A 19,115-nucleotide genomic window follows, 5' to 3' on the forward strand; every position below is an offset into this window, starting at 1 on the left:
GATGCATCCGACATCTTCACTCAAGTTCAGGTGTAAAACCGAAAACTCAGTACCCTGTTTCAGATGATGAATCAGCTCCACGTTTGTCAGACACCTGTTGGTCAGTCGGACTCACTTTCATTGCCGCAACTCGACCAGCTTTGTTCTGCTCGATGTATGATGTAAGACGTGTTTTTTTTTTCTTCTAATAACACAAATAAATACGTAATTACGTGCAAACAATACCTTCCTGTCAGTAATTGAGAAATATGCTTTAAAAAGCTTCAATGGTATGGAACTAATGACTCTTGTGCTACCACATAAGCTATAATTCTAAAATTCTAAATAGGGATTTGAATGCAAAATCCCGAATCTATATTAATAGAGAATAAAAGCAACGATGTTTCGCTCGAAATACCTTCGCTTGCCTTGGGTTCGTTTAGTAAACAATTCCAGTTCAGCTCAATTCAGCCAGGCTACACTCCGTTCCACTACAAAACGGAAGGAACTTTAGAGTCGTTCATCTGTCTTGGGCATTTTCCATCTCAATACCACACACACCGCTGTGAGGTGACTGTAGGGTTAGCCAGCGCTGGACCCAATCTGTGGACCTTAGATGATTTCCACACCCAGCGCTTAATCAACTGGACTCGCCCAGGAAATATCTGCGCTCCTACATGGTGACCAAATGCTGAAAACCTTTGGCAAGCGCTATTAAGGATGACTAGCTGATATATGAAAAAGTGATATCTGCAAAAAAGAGTACTCGAGTACTTCTTCACTTTACGGTGTGGCCGATTATGGCATCCTATGTCAACACTATACAATAAGAGAGCATTAAACGTCTGACTCGAGACTAGGAATTTTCTTATATACTCGTCTATTGCTAAACTGAGAAGAAGTGAGGACCCGAGGAGCTGAGTATGCACTTGTTTTGTTGGCTATGTAAGGAATAACATGCTCTGAAATATACATGTCATTGGGTATTCGACCATCCCTGGAAGAGTATGAGGTGGTGGACTTGACGGAGGACCTTAAATTGTTTTCATTCCTCACGCTGACGGGAGCCAATTGTTTGTAAATGTCAGAGGAGCTCCGTCCGTGGACCAGACGGGCGTCGTCCCGTATCGCCTGCATGAACGGGTTGTCCGTGGTGTTGTCGGGGTAAAGCGACTTGCTGCGCTTGCTTTCCTCCAGGTTGTGGTTGAAGAGCATGGACCTGCTGCCGAACAGTTTGTCGGACTTGAACATGTTCGCGTACGAGCCGTCCTCCAGGAAGCGGTCCTTCTCCTTGAGGCTGACGCTGCGCGCCGGCCTGTTCAGGTCGACCTCCTTGGGTTTCTCCAGCATGATGTTATCCACGGAGTGCTGGCGACTGAGCCGCAGCTTGTTCCTCTTCTGGACGTGCGGGCCGTCCATCTGGGGCCAGTAGCGACCGAATATGTCGTCTTGCTGTGTGCCGGAGCCGAGCATCGCGTCCTGAAGCATCTGATCTTCGCTGATGTCGTACAGGTTGCACATGTGCACGCAGGCCTCACAGCGGTTGTAGGGCGAACGCATGGGGCCGTAGGGCCCTGCTGAGAAGTTCGGTACCTTGGACAGGCAACTCCGGCAGTGGGTTTGTTTGTTATGGTCGTTGCTTTCTTGGGGGCTAACGTTCTTATCCTTCGAGGTAAAATGCTTGTTGTAGATGTTGTCCGGCAGCAGATCCACGTTGGTGTGATGGAGTGGGCTGCTGTTCAGATGGATGATGGGCTGCTCGCACTTCCTATAGTTGTCGTTGTGGTCTGAAAAGATTTCAGGATAGTCCAGATCGTCCGCCGACAGGCCTCTGGTTTCTCTGTAATGCAGGGGTTCTGAGTGCAGACTCAGCTCCCGGTCAGAGTCTATGGTGTAGATTTTTTCTCGTCCTGTTCCGCCCTGCTTATTTTTTAAGTAGGACAGCTCTACTTCGCTGCAATCCCTAGGGTATTTCGACGTCATGGGTCTTTTTTTTAAGCTGTCCTTGGGCTTCAGGTGCTGCTTGTTCTCGGATTCCTTGTAAGAGGCCGCCCTGCTGGAGCAATCCGAGACGTCCGAGTGGGCCTCCTCCGGCAGGTACCTTTGGCTCTTCATGGACAGACGAGGGTCAGTGACTAGCATGTCGGGCGGCTGGCTTTGTCGCAGAGTATCCACGGACTTCTTCCAAAGGGACCGGGGTTTAGCGGCCGACTGAGCTGCGTCCGCGCTCATGGCAACCTCGACGGTATTGGGGTTCGACTCGTTTAGCGTGAGTGGGTGCTGCCCCTGAAAGATGTAGTTGTTCAGGTGGTCCTTGTGGCGATTGGCTAGGTAGGACTGGATGTCGCTGGAATCTGTGTAGATGTCCTTCTGGGCGTAGCTTCGGTTGTCGGTGTAGACGAAGTTCCCCTTCTCCGACATGAGGTCCATGATCATCGGGCTGGCCGAGTGCATGAATTCGCCACTGCGTTTGGGCGAGTTCCCCCTGGAGCCGCTCAGGTTGGTCATGTTGGTCATCTGCTTGGCCGATTTGATAAGCTTCAGCATGTTGGCCTGAGGGCTGAAATCCAAGTCAGGGGATTTTTTCTTCATATCTATGTGGATGCCATGAATGCAACTCCAAATACCCTACAAGAGAGAAGAAGGGGGATCAGTGTCAGGGAACATTTGATTTTCCTGGTGTTTAATTTTTAGGTGCAGCCTAAATTTAACTACACAGACGTATAGCTTAGGGAAGGAAGAGCTCTGTGGATCCCGTACAGGGAAAACACTCAGACCAGAGACAAAGATTGAGATGCCTTCATTTATTCTGAGTACTTCAAGAGCTTATATAGGCACAGACCTGATTCTGACACACAATTATGCTTACTCATATACACACTCATACACACACACACACACACACACACACACAAATATACAGGGGTTGGACAAAATAACTGAAACACCTGGTTTTAGACCACAATAATTTATTAGTATGGTGTAGGGCCTCCTTTTGCGGCCAATACAGCATCAATTCGTCTTGGAAATGACATATACAAGTCCTGCACAGTGGTCAGAGGGATTTTAAGCCATTCTTCTTGCAGGATAGTGACCAGGTCACTACGTGATGCTGGTGGAGGAAAACGTTTCCTGACTCGCTTCTCCAAAACACCCCAAAGTGGCTCAATAATATTTAGATCTGGTGACTGTGCAGGCCATGGGAGATGTTCAACTTCACTTTCATGTTCATCAAACCAATCTTTCACCAGTCTTGCTGTGTGTATTGGTGCATTGTCATCCTGATACACGGCACCGCCATTGGATGCACATGGTCCTCCAGAATGGTTCGGTTGTCCTTGGCAGTGACGCGCCCATCTAGCACAAGTATTGGGCCAAGGGAATGCCATGATATGGCAGCCCAAACCATCACTGATCCACCCCCATGCTTCACTCTGGGCATGCAACAGTCTGGGTGGTACGCTTCTTTGGGGCTTCTCCATACCGTAACTCTCCCGGATGTGGGGAAAACAGTAAAGGTGGACTCATCAGAGAACAATACATGTTTCACATTGTCCACAGCCCAAGATTTGCGCTCCTTGCACCATTGAAACCGACGTTTGGCATTGGCACGAGTGACCAAAGGTTTGGCTATAGCAGCCCGGCCGTGTATATTGACCCTGTGGAGCTCCCGACGGACAGTTCTGGTGGAAACAGGAGAGTTGAGGTGCACATTTAATTCTGCCGTGATTTGGGCAGCCGTGGTTTTATGTTTTTTGGATACAATCCGGGTTAGCACCCGAACATCCCTTTCAGACAGCTTCCTCTTGCGTCCACAGTTAATCCTGTTGGATGTGGTTTGTCCTTCTTGGTGGTATGCTGACATTACCCTGGATACCGTGGCTCTTGATACATCACAAAGACTTGCTGTCTTGGTCACAGATGCGCCAGCAAGACGTGCACCAACAATTTGTCCTCTTTTGAACTCTGGTATGTCACCCATAATGTTGTGTGCATTGCAATATTTTGAGCAAAACTGTGCTCTTACCCTGCTAATTGAACCTTCACACTCTGCTCTTACTGGTGCAATGTGCAATTAATGAAGATTGGCCACCAGACTGGTCCAATTTAGCCATGAAACCTACCACACTAAAATGACAGGTGTTTCAGTTATTTTGTCCAACCCCTTGTATATACATGCTCACACACATAAACTAACACTCACACACACACATATACACTCACATGCTCAAATGTACACATACACACACATATATACACATGCTCACACACGCGTATGCACACACACAAACTAACACTCAAACACACACATATACACTCACATGCTCAAATGCACACATACATACACGCGAGTATATGCACATGCTCACACACACACACGTACGCACACACACATGTACGCTCACATACTCAAATGGACACATACACACACACACACACACACGTATGTACACACATAAACCAACACTCAAGCACACACATATACACTCACATACTCAAATGCACACATACATACACACAAACACATTCTCACACACATGTACGCACACACACATATACACTCACATACTCAAATGAACACATACACACACACACAGACGTATGTACACACATAAACCAACACACAAACACACACATAAACACATTCTCACGCACACGTACGCACACACACATGTACACTCACATACTCAAATGGACACATACACACACACACACACACACACACACGTATGTACACACATAAACCAACACACAAACACACACATAAACACATTCTCACACACACGTACGCACACACACATGTACACTCACATACTCAAATGGACACATACACACACACAACATACTCAAATGCACACATACATACACACAAACACACACATAAACGTACGCACACACACATAAACTAACACTCAAACTCACACATACTCAAATGCGCACATACATACACACACACACATAAACACATGCTCACACACACGTACGCACTCACACATAAACTAACACACGTACACATACACACACAGGCGAGTATATACACATGTTCACACACATAAACTAACAGTCAAACTCACACATATACACTCACAAACACATACACACATTGTGACACATAATTACTCCCATATATATACAGTATACACACTCATACGAACGTACACACGCTCAAACTTACATGCACATACACTCACACTTGCACTTGCACATGCACACACATACACACACTCGCACACACACACACACACACAACCGACACAGTCTTTTTCTCTGAATTCTGACAACTTCAGTACATACAACTACTTAGTGACTAAATTACTTGGATCTTAGTGCAATATCGCCTTTTTGCACCTTTACTCACTTATCATTTACAACACTACGCCTGTCTCTAGTCTTGTCTCTCTCAATAACTTATGTATTTATTGTAGGTCCTCATATTTATTGTACTGTTTTGTTTTTATCTGCGCTGTGTATATTGTGTTGTTTTGCACTTGTGTTCTGTGTTGCATCCTGGTCCTGGAGGAACGTTGGTTTGTTTCAATATGTACTTGTATAGAGCTGAGATTACAATAAAGCCTCACTTGATCTCTTGAGATATCTCTAGAACAGCCTTAAGAGATAGAAAACGACGTTAAAAACAGGATCATAACAGCTCTGTGGTTAGCGCCATCTACAGGAACAGATTGTAAAATGGTACGCTCAGCTTAACGATCACAAAGTCCAGCACCATAAGTATACGGACACTTGAAATATCTAACACCTGGACAGCTTTTGCTTCAGGAGCTACCCAACCCTAATTTAACAACAATTCTCAATCTCCTTAGCTGCCTTTGTGTGAAAAATATGATCTTGTTGTGTAAATTTCTTCTTAACATCTGAAAAGTGCCACCAATTCATCTGACCTTCACCTGCTTCAAATACACGACAGAAAATTCAAATCATGAGAAATGAAAGCGAATCCCAGGGTGTTTGAAAGGCAGGACTTGAAACAGCCTGTGATCTCGCATTCAATCTCCTCAAGATATGAATGACATGAATACATAATCATAAATGATCAAGTGCGGAACTCTTTTATTCTGCTTTTTCATTCCTTGGAGAGAGTCTCAGGGTAAAAAGAAGCATCGACATTAAATTACTAGATAACCTATCTGTCTGTCTATCTATCTATCTGCAGACAGACAGATCTGTCTGTCTATCTATCTATCTCTCTATATAACTTTCATCTATCTATCTATCTATCTATCTATCTATCTATCTATCTATCTATCTATCTATCTATCTATCTATCTGTCTGTCTGTCTGTCTATTTATATATCTGTCTGTCTGCCTATCTATCTGTCTGTCTGTCTGTCTGTCTGTCTGTCTGTCTGTCTGTCTGTCTGTCTATCTATCTGTCTGTGTCTGACCAAGGTTGTTTATCATCTGACATATAAGCCCAATACACTGATGTTGTGATGTCCCATATTATTACAGATTTATAGATATTATACGAGGGATCTTCAACAAGTTTCCTCACTTTTATATATTGTTATAAGCAGTGAGGGTAGGAGGAGGAGTAATCGGCCGTGATTTAGCTCCATCTGATTTCCCCCTTTTTGATGCTCAAAGAAGCTTTAAGGGGAAGAAGATTTTCATGTGATGATGATGTGAAAGCAGCGGCGCATCAGTGGCTACGTGCTCAATTTGCTGATGCCATTAAAAAGTTGGTACGACGCTGGAATAATGCATCAGAAGATGATGGTGTAGAAAAGTGTGGAAACTTTTTGAAGAACCCTCGTATATGGCAATTCCACAGTGGAGAGATTTAACATTCAGAATTACCCTGCTGATGGAAAAGAGCAGGCCAGGTGTGCCCGAACACACTCCGGTAAAGCAGTAGCGCAGCCGCCAGTAAAACAGATGCTCCCACACGAAGGTGATGAGGCTGAGCCCCATGGCCGTGGCCAGCATGTAAAATACTCCGGCCATGTTGTCCACATCCAGTTGACTGCTCATGACCTCGTTCTTCTCGTTGTGGCAGATTCCAGTCAACCACTGAGCCTCCAGCTCCTCCATTTCACCTGCACACACACACACACACATACACACACACACACACACAGGCCAGGCCATCAATTATCCTGCCACTCGTATCTCCTACACAGTTCAGTAAGCGCTGCTATCGCTACGCTGGAAGAATATTGTCCTGTCGCTAAACTTGGCACACAGCATAGAGAATAAAAAGCATTTCAGTATCAGCTGTATAACAGCAGCGCTACCTAGCCAAGGTATTCTAAAGCTTTTTAATTCAGGAGCAATTAATCAAGAAGACAAATGTACCGTGGTTGCCAGATAATGAATTGTGTTTGTTTAGTACCAGAAGTATTTGGAAATGCAAATGCAGATTCTTGTGCAAATGGTCCCAACATGTGTAAATCTCATATAAAACCTTTTACTAGTCAAGTAATACTATTTTTATTATTATTTATTTTATTTCATTGAAGACTCAAAATCCTAAAAAAAAACCAGTTTTGTTACTAATTTATAAATTCAAGCCTTTTATAAAATACACAGTGACTTATTCAGGAGAAATGTGGCCAATTTAGCACCAACATTATTGTCCTTTACACACGGTAGTTTCCTCCAATCTTATATTTTGGGGTACATTTAAAAAATCAAAGTACAGAGGAACCTCAATTTAACGGACCTCCATTTAACGTATTTTTGATTTAACTGACAAAATCTGGAAAACCGAATGTCCGGTCCAGTTGTGTAAAATTCCTGTGAGAAGCGGATTAAGACCGGTAGTTCAGTAATCGTCCTCTAGCCGGCGCACGTCTCTCTGTTTACATTAGTGAGAGGTTTTATTTTGTCAGGACTCACAGACTCGCTTTGTTCTCGCCTTTTCTCTGTGTTTTATGCTTCATTTTTGCAGGTTCTAGAGCTTAGTTCTGCACCAGCGCTGCTCCAGTAGCCACCAGCAGAGCCACCAGTAGCCACCACACAAGGTAAATAAAATTTCTCCCCAGTAGTGCCATACACCAATTTTAATATTTATTTATAGGTGTTACATGACATATTTACAGATCTATTTACGTTGTACACTGTTTATAGCACCTTTGTGGACCTTAGTGCTGTGTTTTTGCATATTTGTATATAGGGACCAGTGCTGAGCTGTTTATTAATACTTTTGGACAGAACATTTTATTTAATGTAGACCTAATAAATCCCAGGTTTAAAAACTAGCTTCAAAAGAATGGCCGTACCATCACCAATGATCGCCAGGATGGCCAGATCCACTTGTCGTTTCCAAAAAGAGCCTTTCTGCAGCGCGATGCCATAACCGGTAGTGGCAAAAATGTAGCCGCTCCCGATCGTCACCAGCTTGCATCCCTCGTCTCGTCCGGCCATGTAGTTCAGCACGGCTGCATCATAGATAAACGCGTCCAGTTTGCTATGAGGAGAAATTTTATACCAAACTAGTTAGTCAAACCTCAAGATGTTACTGCTTTGTTATTACCTTACTATAAGATGTTAATCAGCCATAATTAAAATAGGTGTAATGTTAAAAATGAACAGACTTCGAATCCCAGCTCTGCTACCGTTTTTTGCGCTGCTGTGTCATTGTTTCCTATAGAAGGTGGCAGTGTTGCTTAGGCTGCTGCTGCACTTCCCTAACTCCCTTCCACTGTCACGTGGGAAGAAAGGGACACAAATGCAGAAGTAAAATTATAAAAAGATATTTTATTGATTAATAAGGACAACAGAAAAGGTAAACAGCTAACATAAAATAAAACAAAACCCAATCGGAAACTCCGACGGAAGCTGACAAACACCGATCTGAAAAGGAGAAAAACAAAAGAGAAAGGTTACACAACGGTAAGGCGTGGATTCGAACCGGGGATGCTGGCGTGACTGCCGATTACTTTCCGGAGTTGCCACCCAGCGGTTACAGAATCCAATGTTCCGTTTAACTAAAGGCACTGATGCCGAAGTTACCACCAACGCTAAAACAGCGCGGAGTGAAAGCCGCTAATGCTAATGTTAGCGTTTTAAAGAGACAGCGATAAAGAGTCTGCCCAGCAACTGCACGAGAGCTGGGCAGCTGTAGAGAGTGTGGATTCGAACCGGGGATGTTGGCGTGACTACCGAGTACGTTCCGGAGTCGCCACCCAGCGGTTGGAGAATCCAATGTTCTGTTTGACTGAAGGCACTGATGCCTAGGATATAACCAGCGCTACTAGAGCACTGAGTGAGACCGCTAAGCTAAAGCTAGCGCTGAAACAAACAGCAGTTCGAGGACTGCGCGGCGTCGCACCACACTATTTCTAAGAGGACGAAAGAAAACCCTCATACCTCAAACCTTGCGGTTTTACTTACCCTAATGGCCTAGCGCCACCAGGGCTACCACCTATAACTAAACAACAGTGTGGACGAGCTGCCACAAGAGACCACAAAACAAACAAAGGTGCGACACCCACTGCTGTGTAGAGCTGGCTTAAATAGCCAGCCCCACAGCTGTGGGTGATCAGCACTAATTGGAAGGTCTGGTATAAGAGACCTTTGTTTGCTGAGCTCTGTAACGTCTGTTTCGCTGGGAACCCGGGGCACGTTCACCAGCTACCACAGACCTCGTTATAGAACCCCCTCCTCTAGGGACAGCTCCTGAGGTCCCAAGACCCGCAGCACGGTTCCGTCGGAACTCGCGGATCAGTTCAGGGTCCAGGATCTGACGAGCCGGTACCCATGAACGTTCCTCAGGGCCGTAACCTTCCCAATCCACCAAGTATTGGGTACTACCCTGAACCTTCCTGCTGTCAAGTAACCGGCGAACCGTGAAGGCAGGGGCACCCTGGATGATACGAGGGGCGGGAGGTTGGGGAGGGGGTAAAACTCCCCCGCACATAAATGGTCGGAGATGGGAGACATGGAAGGTTGGATGCACTTTCATGCGGGGAGGAAGCTCCAACCTATACGTCACCGGGTTAATCCGCCTTACCACCTTGAACGGGCCAATGTACTTGGGTGCCAACTTATGTGGAACACCTCGAACGGGGAGATCCCTCGTTGATACAAGTACTCGTTGGCCTGGCCGGAAGGTAAGAGCCGGCTGCCGCCTGCGGTCAGCTTTGCGCTTCACAGAGCGCTGGGTGGCCACAAGTGCCTGCCTAGCTTTGCGCCAGGCGGCGCGGCAGCGGCGGACCTGAAGCTGTACAGACGGGACCGCTACCTGCTGCTCTTGCTCAGGAAAGAGCGGAGGAGGGTACCCGAACTGAGCCTCAAACGGTGACATGCCGATCGCCGAATGATGCAGGGTGTTGTGAGCAAACTCTGCCCACATCAGCTTATCCGACCACGTGGTCGGATTCCCTGCCGTCAGGCACCTGAGCATCTTGCTCAGATCCTGGATAAGCCTCTCCGACTGCCCATTCGACTCCGGGTGGTAACCGGAGGATAAGCTGGCCTTCGCGCCAATAATTTGGCAAAAGGCCCGCCAGCACTGGCTCACAAACTGTGGGCCCCGATCTGACACAATGTCTGAGGGGACCCCATGTGCTCTCACCACATGATTCAGAATGATCTGCGCAGTGCCCATGGCGGATGGTAGCTTGGGCAGTGGGATAAAGAGGCAAGATTTGGTAAACCGGTCGACAATTACCAATACCGCCGTGAACCCTCTGGACTTAGGCAAGCCTGTCACAAAGTCCAGGGCAATGTGGGACCACGGTCTAGCCGGTATTGGCAACGGATGAAGAAGGCCCCTGGGGCGCTCTCTGGGACTCTTGTTAAGAGCACACACAGAGCAGGCGCGGACAAAGTCACGTACCTCATTCTCCATCCCCGGCCACCAAAATCTTCGGCGCAGCAAGACCAGGGACTTGGTCACGCCTGGGTGCGCCGCAAATGGGGAAGCATGAGCCCACTCGAAGACCTGACGCCGTACGGATGAAGGTACGTACAGTCTGTCAGGAGGTCCCCCACCGGGGTCGGGTTCCGCCCGTTGGGCATCCCGAATGACCTTTGATATGCCCCAAGTGATTGGGGCCGCTATCTGGGTCGAGGGGATCACGGGATCAGGTCCGGTCTCCGGCCTGGTCGGTTCCCACTGTCTAGACAGAGCGTCCGGTTTGACGTTTTCGGACCCCGGTCTATAAGACAGTGTAAAGTTGAACCTTCCAAAAAATAAGGACCACCGGGCCTGACGGGAGTTCATCCTCTTGACTTGCTGGATGAATGACAGATTTTTGTGATCCGTCCAGACAAGAAAAGGATGTTTGGCCCCCTCGAGCCAGTGTCGCCACTCCTCTAACGCCAACTTAATGGCCAAGAGTTCCCTGTCTCCAACCGGGTAGTTCCGCTCGGCTGGAGTCAGGCGGTGCGAGAAGAAGGCACATGGATGTAGCTTCTTCCCCGGCCCCACTCTTTGGGACAAAACTGCCCCAGCCCCGACCTCGGAAGCATCCACTTCGACAACGAAGGGTTCCTCTGGGTCGGGCAACTGCAAGACGGGAGCAGTTGTCAAGAGTGTTTTTAGCTTGTCGAAAGCTTGCTGGGCCTGCACCGTCCATTGGAACGGACCTTTGCCTGTAAGGTCCGTTAACGGGGCGGCGACTGAGCTAAAGTTCTTAATGAAACGCCGAAAAAAGTTTGCAAAGCCCAAAAACCTTTGCAGTTGGCGTAAAGAACTGGGAGTTGGCCACTTCTCCACCGCAGATACTTTAGCCGAGTCCATGCGCAGGGTGCCCTCGGACACTACAAACCCCAGAAACGAGACCGTGGGGGAGTGAAAGACTGACTTCTCCAGCTTGACAAACAGATGGTTGTCGAGCAAGAGCTGGAGAACTCGTCGGACATGCCCTATATGCTCGTCGATGGACTGACTAAAGATAAGAATATCGTCTAAATAAACATAGACGAATTTACCAAGAGTCTCCCGCAAGACCTCATTGATAAATCTCTGGAAGACTGCGGGGGCATTCATTAACCCAAATGGCATCACCGAGTACTCATAGTGGCCAGTGGGCGTAATGAACGCAGTCTTCCACTCATCCCCCTGCCTGATCCGGATCAAATTGTACGCGCTGCGAAGATCGAGCTTTGAAAAAACCGATGCTCGCTGAAGGGCTTCGAAAGCCGTGGCCATCAGCGGCAGCGGGTACCGATCCTTGATCGTAATGGCATTCAGACCGCGATAATCGATACAGGGGCGCAGGGTGCCGTCCTTCTTGTTCACAAAAAAGAACCCTGCCCCAGCTGGGGAGGAAGAAGGACGGATGAACCCCTGTTTAAGCGCCTCACGCACATACTCCTCCATAGCAACCTTTTCTAGGCCGGAGAGCGAAAAAAGGCGCCCCCTAGGAGGAGTAGTGCCGGGCAAAAGGTTGATGGCGCAATCGAACGGTCTGTGGGGGGGCAAGTCCTGCGCCCGGGACTTGCTAAAAACCTCCCGTAAATCATGGTACACAGGAGGAACAGCTGCCAAATCCGGAATCGCCATCTTGGGTTCGGACGGCTCGGGGCTCGCGCCGCCTTGCAGTAGGCACGAGTCCCGACACTGCGTTCCCCAGATAAAGATCGATCCGGTGGCCCAGTCGATCTGGGGGTTGTGTCTTTGCAGCCACGAATACCCCAAAACCACCTGGAGGTGAGGAACGTGAGTCACAAGAAAGGTGATCCGTTCCTCGTGGTTTTCCAGGCGCAACGTGAGAGGTCGCGTCTGGTGGGTTATCGGGCTGCCCGCTACAGGTCGGCCATCCACAGCATGGACCGACACTGGAGTTGTTAGCGGTTGGACCTCAATCCCCAGCCTGTGTACCAGGTTGATGTCTATGAAACTCTCCACCGCGCCTGAATCCACACAGACCCGAAGGTCTGTGTTTCCCAGGCCCCAAAGCAACCGGGCCTGCAGAAATAGTCCTTGGGCAGGGATGGTAGTTCGGCTCACTCCCGAGTCCCTAGCTCGAGAGCGGCCTGCTAGTTTAACGGCTGCCGGGGTCGGGCAGACGGACCCGAAGCCGTTGGGGCACCAGCGCGAGCTGACCCCAACTGCATGGGCTCAGGATCCAGGACAGGCGGAGGCGAATTGGGAGAGACCTGCGAGCGGGTGAACGGGGAACAAGTGCCCCGTTCCCGGGCTCGCTGGCGAAGGCGGGTGTCTATGGCGTTGGCCAGGACATAGAAGTCCTTAAGAGTGGTAGGAGGGTCCCTGGTGGCTAGCTCGTCCTTCACCTTACCAGACAAACCACGATGGAATATGGCAGTAAGGGCCCCCTCGTCCCAACCACACTCAGCCGCGAGCGTTCGAAACTCGATTACATAATCGGCTACTGACCGAGCACCTTGGGTAAGCTCGAGTAGACGAGGGCCTACCTCACGGCCACCCGAAGGGTGAAAAAAGGTCTCCTTTATAGCTTCCTTAAAGGAGCTTTCCGAAAAGCATTCTGGAGCATTTTGCTCCCAGAGGGCAGTAGCCCATTCTAAAGCTCGGCCAGTCAGCAGGGAAATTATGTATGCAACCTTCGATCGCTCCGTAGGGTAGCGAGAGGGTTGCAGCTCAAACGCAAGGGCACACTGGAGGAGGAAGCCACGGCACCTCTTAGCCTCTCCCGAATACCTTTCGGGAGGCGAAATAGGGGTGTCGCGGTTTCCGCACCCTCCGGAGTGGGTAGGAGAGTGGGCAGGGGGTTCAGGACCGGACCTAAGAATTGGCGACTGCAGGGTGAGCGCAGCTACCCGCTGCGCCAACTCGTTTAGGGCCACCTCGTGCCTGCCTAACGCTACCCCTTGATGACGTAGAACGTCCGTAAGGGGTGGAACTTCTGCTGCGTCCATGGTATGGTCGCACCTTTCTGTCACGTGGGAAGAAAGGGACACAAATGCAGAAGTAAAATTATAAAAAGATATTTTATTGATTAATAAGGACAACAGAAAAGGTAAACAGCTAACATAAAATAAAACAAAACCCAATCGGAAACTCCGACGGAAGCTGACAAACACCGATCTGAAAAGGAGAAAAACAAAAGAGAAAGGTTACACAACGGTAAGGCGTGGATTCGAACCGGGGATGCTGGCGTGACTGCCGATTACTTTCCGGAGTTGCCACCCAGCGGTTACAGAATCCAATGTTCCGTTTAACTAAAGGCACTGATGCCGAAGTTACCACCAACGCTAAAACAGCGCGGAGTGAAAGCCGCTAATGCTAATGTTAGCGTTTTAAAGAGACAGCGATAAAGAGTCTGCCCAGCAACTGCACGAGAGCTGGGCAGCTGTAGAGAGTGTGGATTCGAACCGGGGATGTTGGCGTGACTACCGAGTACGTTCCGGAGTCGCCACCCAGCGGTTGGAGAATCCAATGTTCTGTTTGACTGAAGGCACTGATGCCTAGGATATAACCAGCGCTACTAGAGCACTGAGTGAGACCGCTAAGCTAAAGCTAGCGCTGAAACAAACAGCAGTTCGAGGACTGCGCGGCGTCGCACCACACTATTTCTAAGAGGACGAAAGAAAACCCTCATACCTCAAACCTTGCGGTTTTACTTACCCTAATGGCCTAGCGCCACCAGGGCTACCACCTATAACTAAACAACAGTGTGGACGAGCTGCCACAAGAGACCACAAAACAAACAAAGGTGCGACACCCACTGCTGTGTAGAGCTGGCTTAAATAGCCAGCCCCACAGCTGTGGGTGATCAGCACTAATTGGAAGGTCTGGTATAAGAGACCTTTGTTTGCTGAGCTCTGTAACGTCTGTTTCGCTGGGAACCCGGGGCACGTTCACCAGCTACCACAGACCTCGTTATATCCACTACGTTTTATTGTATTTTATATTGATTTTTAACTGTTTTTAATTGTATTCCAGTGTTTTATATACATACAACCCCATTATTTTACATGAGCCTAAAATATATGCAGGTCCACGGGACCATGGAACACATTAACAGGTTTTCCTATGGGGAAAAAACACCTTGAAACTCAATGTCTTTAAAACTCGACGCCACACAAGTTTCAAGGTACCAGTGTATTTCAGCTATAGTTCACCAAAAAAAGCTTTTGCTTCAGGTTACATTGTTTAGTACTTTCACAAGTGCATGGCAGCAACCAACCAGGGAGGGTGTGGGCTAACACATGCTTTCTCTAAGTCACATCATGCCAGCCACTGACTATACAGCTGTGTAGCTGTCCTATATTTTCTAGTTGATCTTTACAGAAGACAGAAATACCATCCTTTCCTTAAATAGATCAGGGACAACCATGCTCTCTTGTACTCCTGGCCATGGCATGGTCACAGATCCAACCAACAGTCTTATGATGATGGTACATCACAGCATTGCACTACTCAGAAGCCCTGATCGTGCTCTTTCTGCTGTGGAAGAGCGAGGGATGGTAGAATTGGCTCCAGAACTGGCACGATCACCCTTATCAGAGACGTGATGCATGCGAGGTCTATTTTACACCAGTAAAACGTCCAGCAGTCAAGAGACGAGACACGGCTTGACCTCTTGATTAGGTAGAAGAGTGCTTGAAAAGGCTCACGGCTCTGACCGTTCTGACACGACGAGTCCAGAGGAAGCAGACTAATCCTCCCGTCATGATCCGACGATCCACACACTTCCACCTTAACACAAAACAGAGCCGCTAACAGGCCCACGCACGCCGAGGGGGGGAGCGTAACACCTCTCAGAGTCTCCCTAACGAGTGACATTTGGAGCTGTGAGCTAGTTGCTCTTCTCTGCTTTTGTGGAGGATCGGCTGAAGTCTTAAGCCCTTCGTTCCATCGACACGCTGACATTTCTAGAATGTCAGACGAAACTGCGAAAACGTCCAATATTTACCCCCATGAGTCTATCGTAATGAAGCTGATAGAAAGTTGGTGGGTCATCTGAATCAATTCTGCAGGCGAATAGATTGAACCTGTACTGTATTAAAACATCCATTTAATTCACTCACACCCCGAGTGTGGATTAGGTGTGTACATTACTACATGTGTAGTGTAAACGGCTCACCCGGTCTTCAAGCTAACCAGAGCATCGTTCACCCCCGTCTGATGGTACTTCACCATGTACTGGTGCATGTCCGGATAATTCTTACGGATGTTCCTCTCTGTGCTGCCGTTGGGGACCGTCCCAAATCGAAAGGGTGGAGAGTAGGAGTAGGGGCTCTGGAACTGTTGGACGAAAGCAAGACAGCGATGAGCTTCTTAGAATTAAGCAGCAGACAAAATAAACAGAGAAAATAAAAAGCAAACCACTTATCTTTACCGGGTAATGTGTCAGCTTTTGTGCACACTTAAGCTAACCATGTATAAGTACATTAAACTCTGTCACTTACACCAATGAGGCATAACATTATGACCACCCTCCTTATATTGTGTTGGTCCCCCTTTTGCTGCCAAAACAGACCTAACGCATTGAGGCATGGACTCCACTAGACCCCTAAAGGTGTGCTGGGGTATCTGGCACCAAGATGTCAGCAGCAGATCCTTTAACTCCTGTAAGTTGTGAGGTGCGGCCTCCATAGATCGGACTTGTTTGTCCAGCACATCCTACAGATTGAGATCTGGGGAATTTGGAGGCCAAGTCAACACCTTAAACTGGTTGTTGTGCTCCTCAAACCATTCATGAAGCATTTTTGCTTTGTGGCAGGGCGCATCATCCTGCTGAAAGAGGCCACAGCCATCAGGGTATACCGTTTTCCTGCAACAATGGTTAGGTAGGTGGTACGTGTCAAAGTAACATCCACATGGATGGCAGGACCCAAGGTTTCCCAGCACAACATTGCCCAAAGCATCACACTGCCTCCGCCGACTTGCCTTACTCCCATAGTGCATCCCGGTGCCATGTATTCCCCAGTATTCGCTGGTTTACCACTGTTCTTTCCTTGGACCACTTTTGATACTAACCACTGCAGACCGGGAACACCCCACAAGAGCTGCAGTTTTGGAGATGCTCTGACCCAGTTGTCTAGCCATCACAATTTGGTCCTTGTCAAAATCGCTCAGATCCTCACGCTCGCACATGTTTCCTGCTTCTAACATCAACTTTGAAGATAAAATGTTCACTTGGTGCCTAATATATCCCCCCCACTAACAGGTGCCGTGATGAAGAGATAATCAGTCTTATTAGTGTCTTTTTAAACAGCTTTGTGGACAATATATATGTTTTAAAAAATGTGTTGCAGGGCAAAAATCTGGCTTTTTAAAAACTAATATAAAAATACAGGACTATTTTAATGCACCCTGGAAGGGGCGCCAGTCCATCGCAGGGCACACACACACACATACACACACCCTATAGGGCAATTCAGTGTCTCCAATTAACCTGACTGCATGTTTTTGGACTGTGGGAGAAAACCCACGCAGACACGGGGAGAACATGCAAACTCCACACAGAAAGGACCCGGACCGCCCCACCTGGGGATCAAACCCAGGACCTCCTTGCTGTGAAGCGACAGTGCTACCCACCGAGCCACCGCGCCACCCTTTTTAAGAAGTATTAGTAACAAAATCAAGCTTATGTGGTGAAATGTGGTGAGAACTAAACTATGCATTTTAGAACACAGTAAAAATAAAACCAGACATTAAGAAATCGTGGTAAGGTTGCTCGGGTGGCGCAGGGGTAAAATATGCTAGCCGGCAGCGATGCTATCGGCCGGCCAGGCGTCTACACAGACACACGATTGGCTGTGTATCTGTAAAAGGTTGGACAATTGCCAAACAGACTACAATGACGGCTACAATAGAGACTGGTGCGTGACTCTGGTGTGCATTACGGATCCCTATATGAACCTGCCTCGTGCAGGTAAAAAGAGGTGGTTGGTACTGCGTATATGTCAGAGGGGGCGTGTAACAGTGCTGTGTTTTGTAGCAGTAGAGACGGATTACGATCGGGTAGCTGGATATGACTAGATTGTGGGGAAAATTAGGGGGAAACCTGCAATAAAAAATCCCCTCATGAACAAATAAATGATCACCTTGTTGTCACTCAGTCCGGTCACCTGGTCCACAAACTCCTCCTGGATCATGAAGGCTGCCAGGTTGGCAGTGTAGCTGGCCAGAAAGATGACGGCGAAGAAGGCCCACACGGACACGATGAACTTGCTGGTGGAGCCTTTGGGGTTTTGTACGGGCACAGAGTTGTTGAAGACCAGACCCCAGAGCAGCCACACCGCCTTGCCCATGGTGAACGAAGGTCCGTGGGGGTCTGAAGAGTACATAAATGGACATAAATAATAAAGAATGGACTTGCGTTTGAGCACAAAATCCACTGAAACGTGGCTGAACGAGGGGTCTGAGACTCTCAGCCCGTCATCTGTAGTGTAGGTGGAGGAGAAACTTAAATTTATTATCAGTAAGAGAATTGTGTTCGATCAATATCCGGGCAGAAAATACATCAAACCGACAGGCCAAATTATATTATATTCACTGTGTGAGGAGCTAGAGGACCAAGGTTTGTCCACATCACTTCGGTGTCGACCAGAGGAGTCGTGGAAATGCTTTTAAAATTATAGAAATGATAGATAACGTGATGAAGGTTTTAGTGGGAATAGTAATTAGCATGTAATTATGAAGCAACTTTACAGAATCCAGGACTGACAGACCAAAAACACCCAGTTGAGCAGCCGAGGGCGACAGTGGCAAGAAAACACCCTCAAAATTACAGAAAGAAACCTTAAGAGGAACCAGACCACTGCAGCATAAAAGCTTTGCCGTACCTTTGCCCTGAGCCAAGTTCCTATTGAATCCCAGAGGACTGATGTACTCGAACATGAAGACGGCCATGGCAGTGACCAGCAGCAGCATCACGAACATCATCACCCACACTGACGCGCTGAACGGCTCTGCAGAGGAGATAAAAACAACATGGACGTGATGACGATGGTCAGCAACTTCTACTCATCTACTCAATCGTTCTACAGTTATATGTGATTACAGACAGGACAAGGAGATTGAAGAGCTTCATTATGCAGCAAACTGGCAAACGTATTTCAGATTAGCATCCGGACGCTTGCCATGAATCGAAAACAATGCCAATATTTACCACACGGCATCAACAGGATCTCGCATAATGATATTAAATGCATGATTAATGAATAATGGATCAATAATGCAACATCAAGTAAAACGATAAGCTACCTTTAATCAATACAATGACTAAAAATAG

The 19,115-nt window shown here is 47.8% G+C and overlaps 1 protein-coding gene across 1 annotated transcript in view; it reads right to left on the reverse strand.

Annotated features, from left to right (window-relative positions):
• Positions 1-816: 816 nt before the first annotated feature.
• Positions 817-19,115, reverse strand: part of grin2aa (glutamate receptor, ionotropic, N-methyl D-aspartate 2A, a) — a 128,234-nt gene continuing 109,935 nt past the window's right edge. The window contains exons 8-13 of the mRNA XM_063018393.1: positions 18,667-18,792; positions 17,926-18,155; positions 15,960-16,120; positions 8,223-8,410; positions 6,799-7,037; positions 817-2,607 (exon numbers count right to left, since the gene is read on the reverse strand). Of these exons, the coding sequence (XP_062874463.1) occupies positions 817-2,607; positions 6,799-7,037; positions 8,223-8,410; positions 15,960-16,120; positions 17,926-18,155; positions 18,667-18,792 (2,735 nt within the window). The remainder of the gene's footprint in view (positions 2,608-6,798; positions 7,038-8,222; positions 8,411-15,959; positions 16,121-17,925; positions 18,156-18,666; positions 18,793-19,115) is intronic.

The sequence above is a fragment of the Trichomycterus rosablanca genome, chromosome 22, assembly GCF_030014385.1.
Source record: "Trichomycterus rosablanca isolate fTriRos1 chromosome 22, fTriRos1.hap1, whole genome shotgun sequence".
Taxonomy (NCBI): Eukaryota; Metazoa; Chordata; class Actinopteri; order Siluriformes; family Trichomycteridae; genus Trichomycterus; species Trichomycterus rosablanca.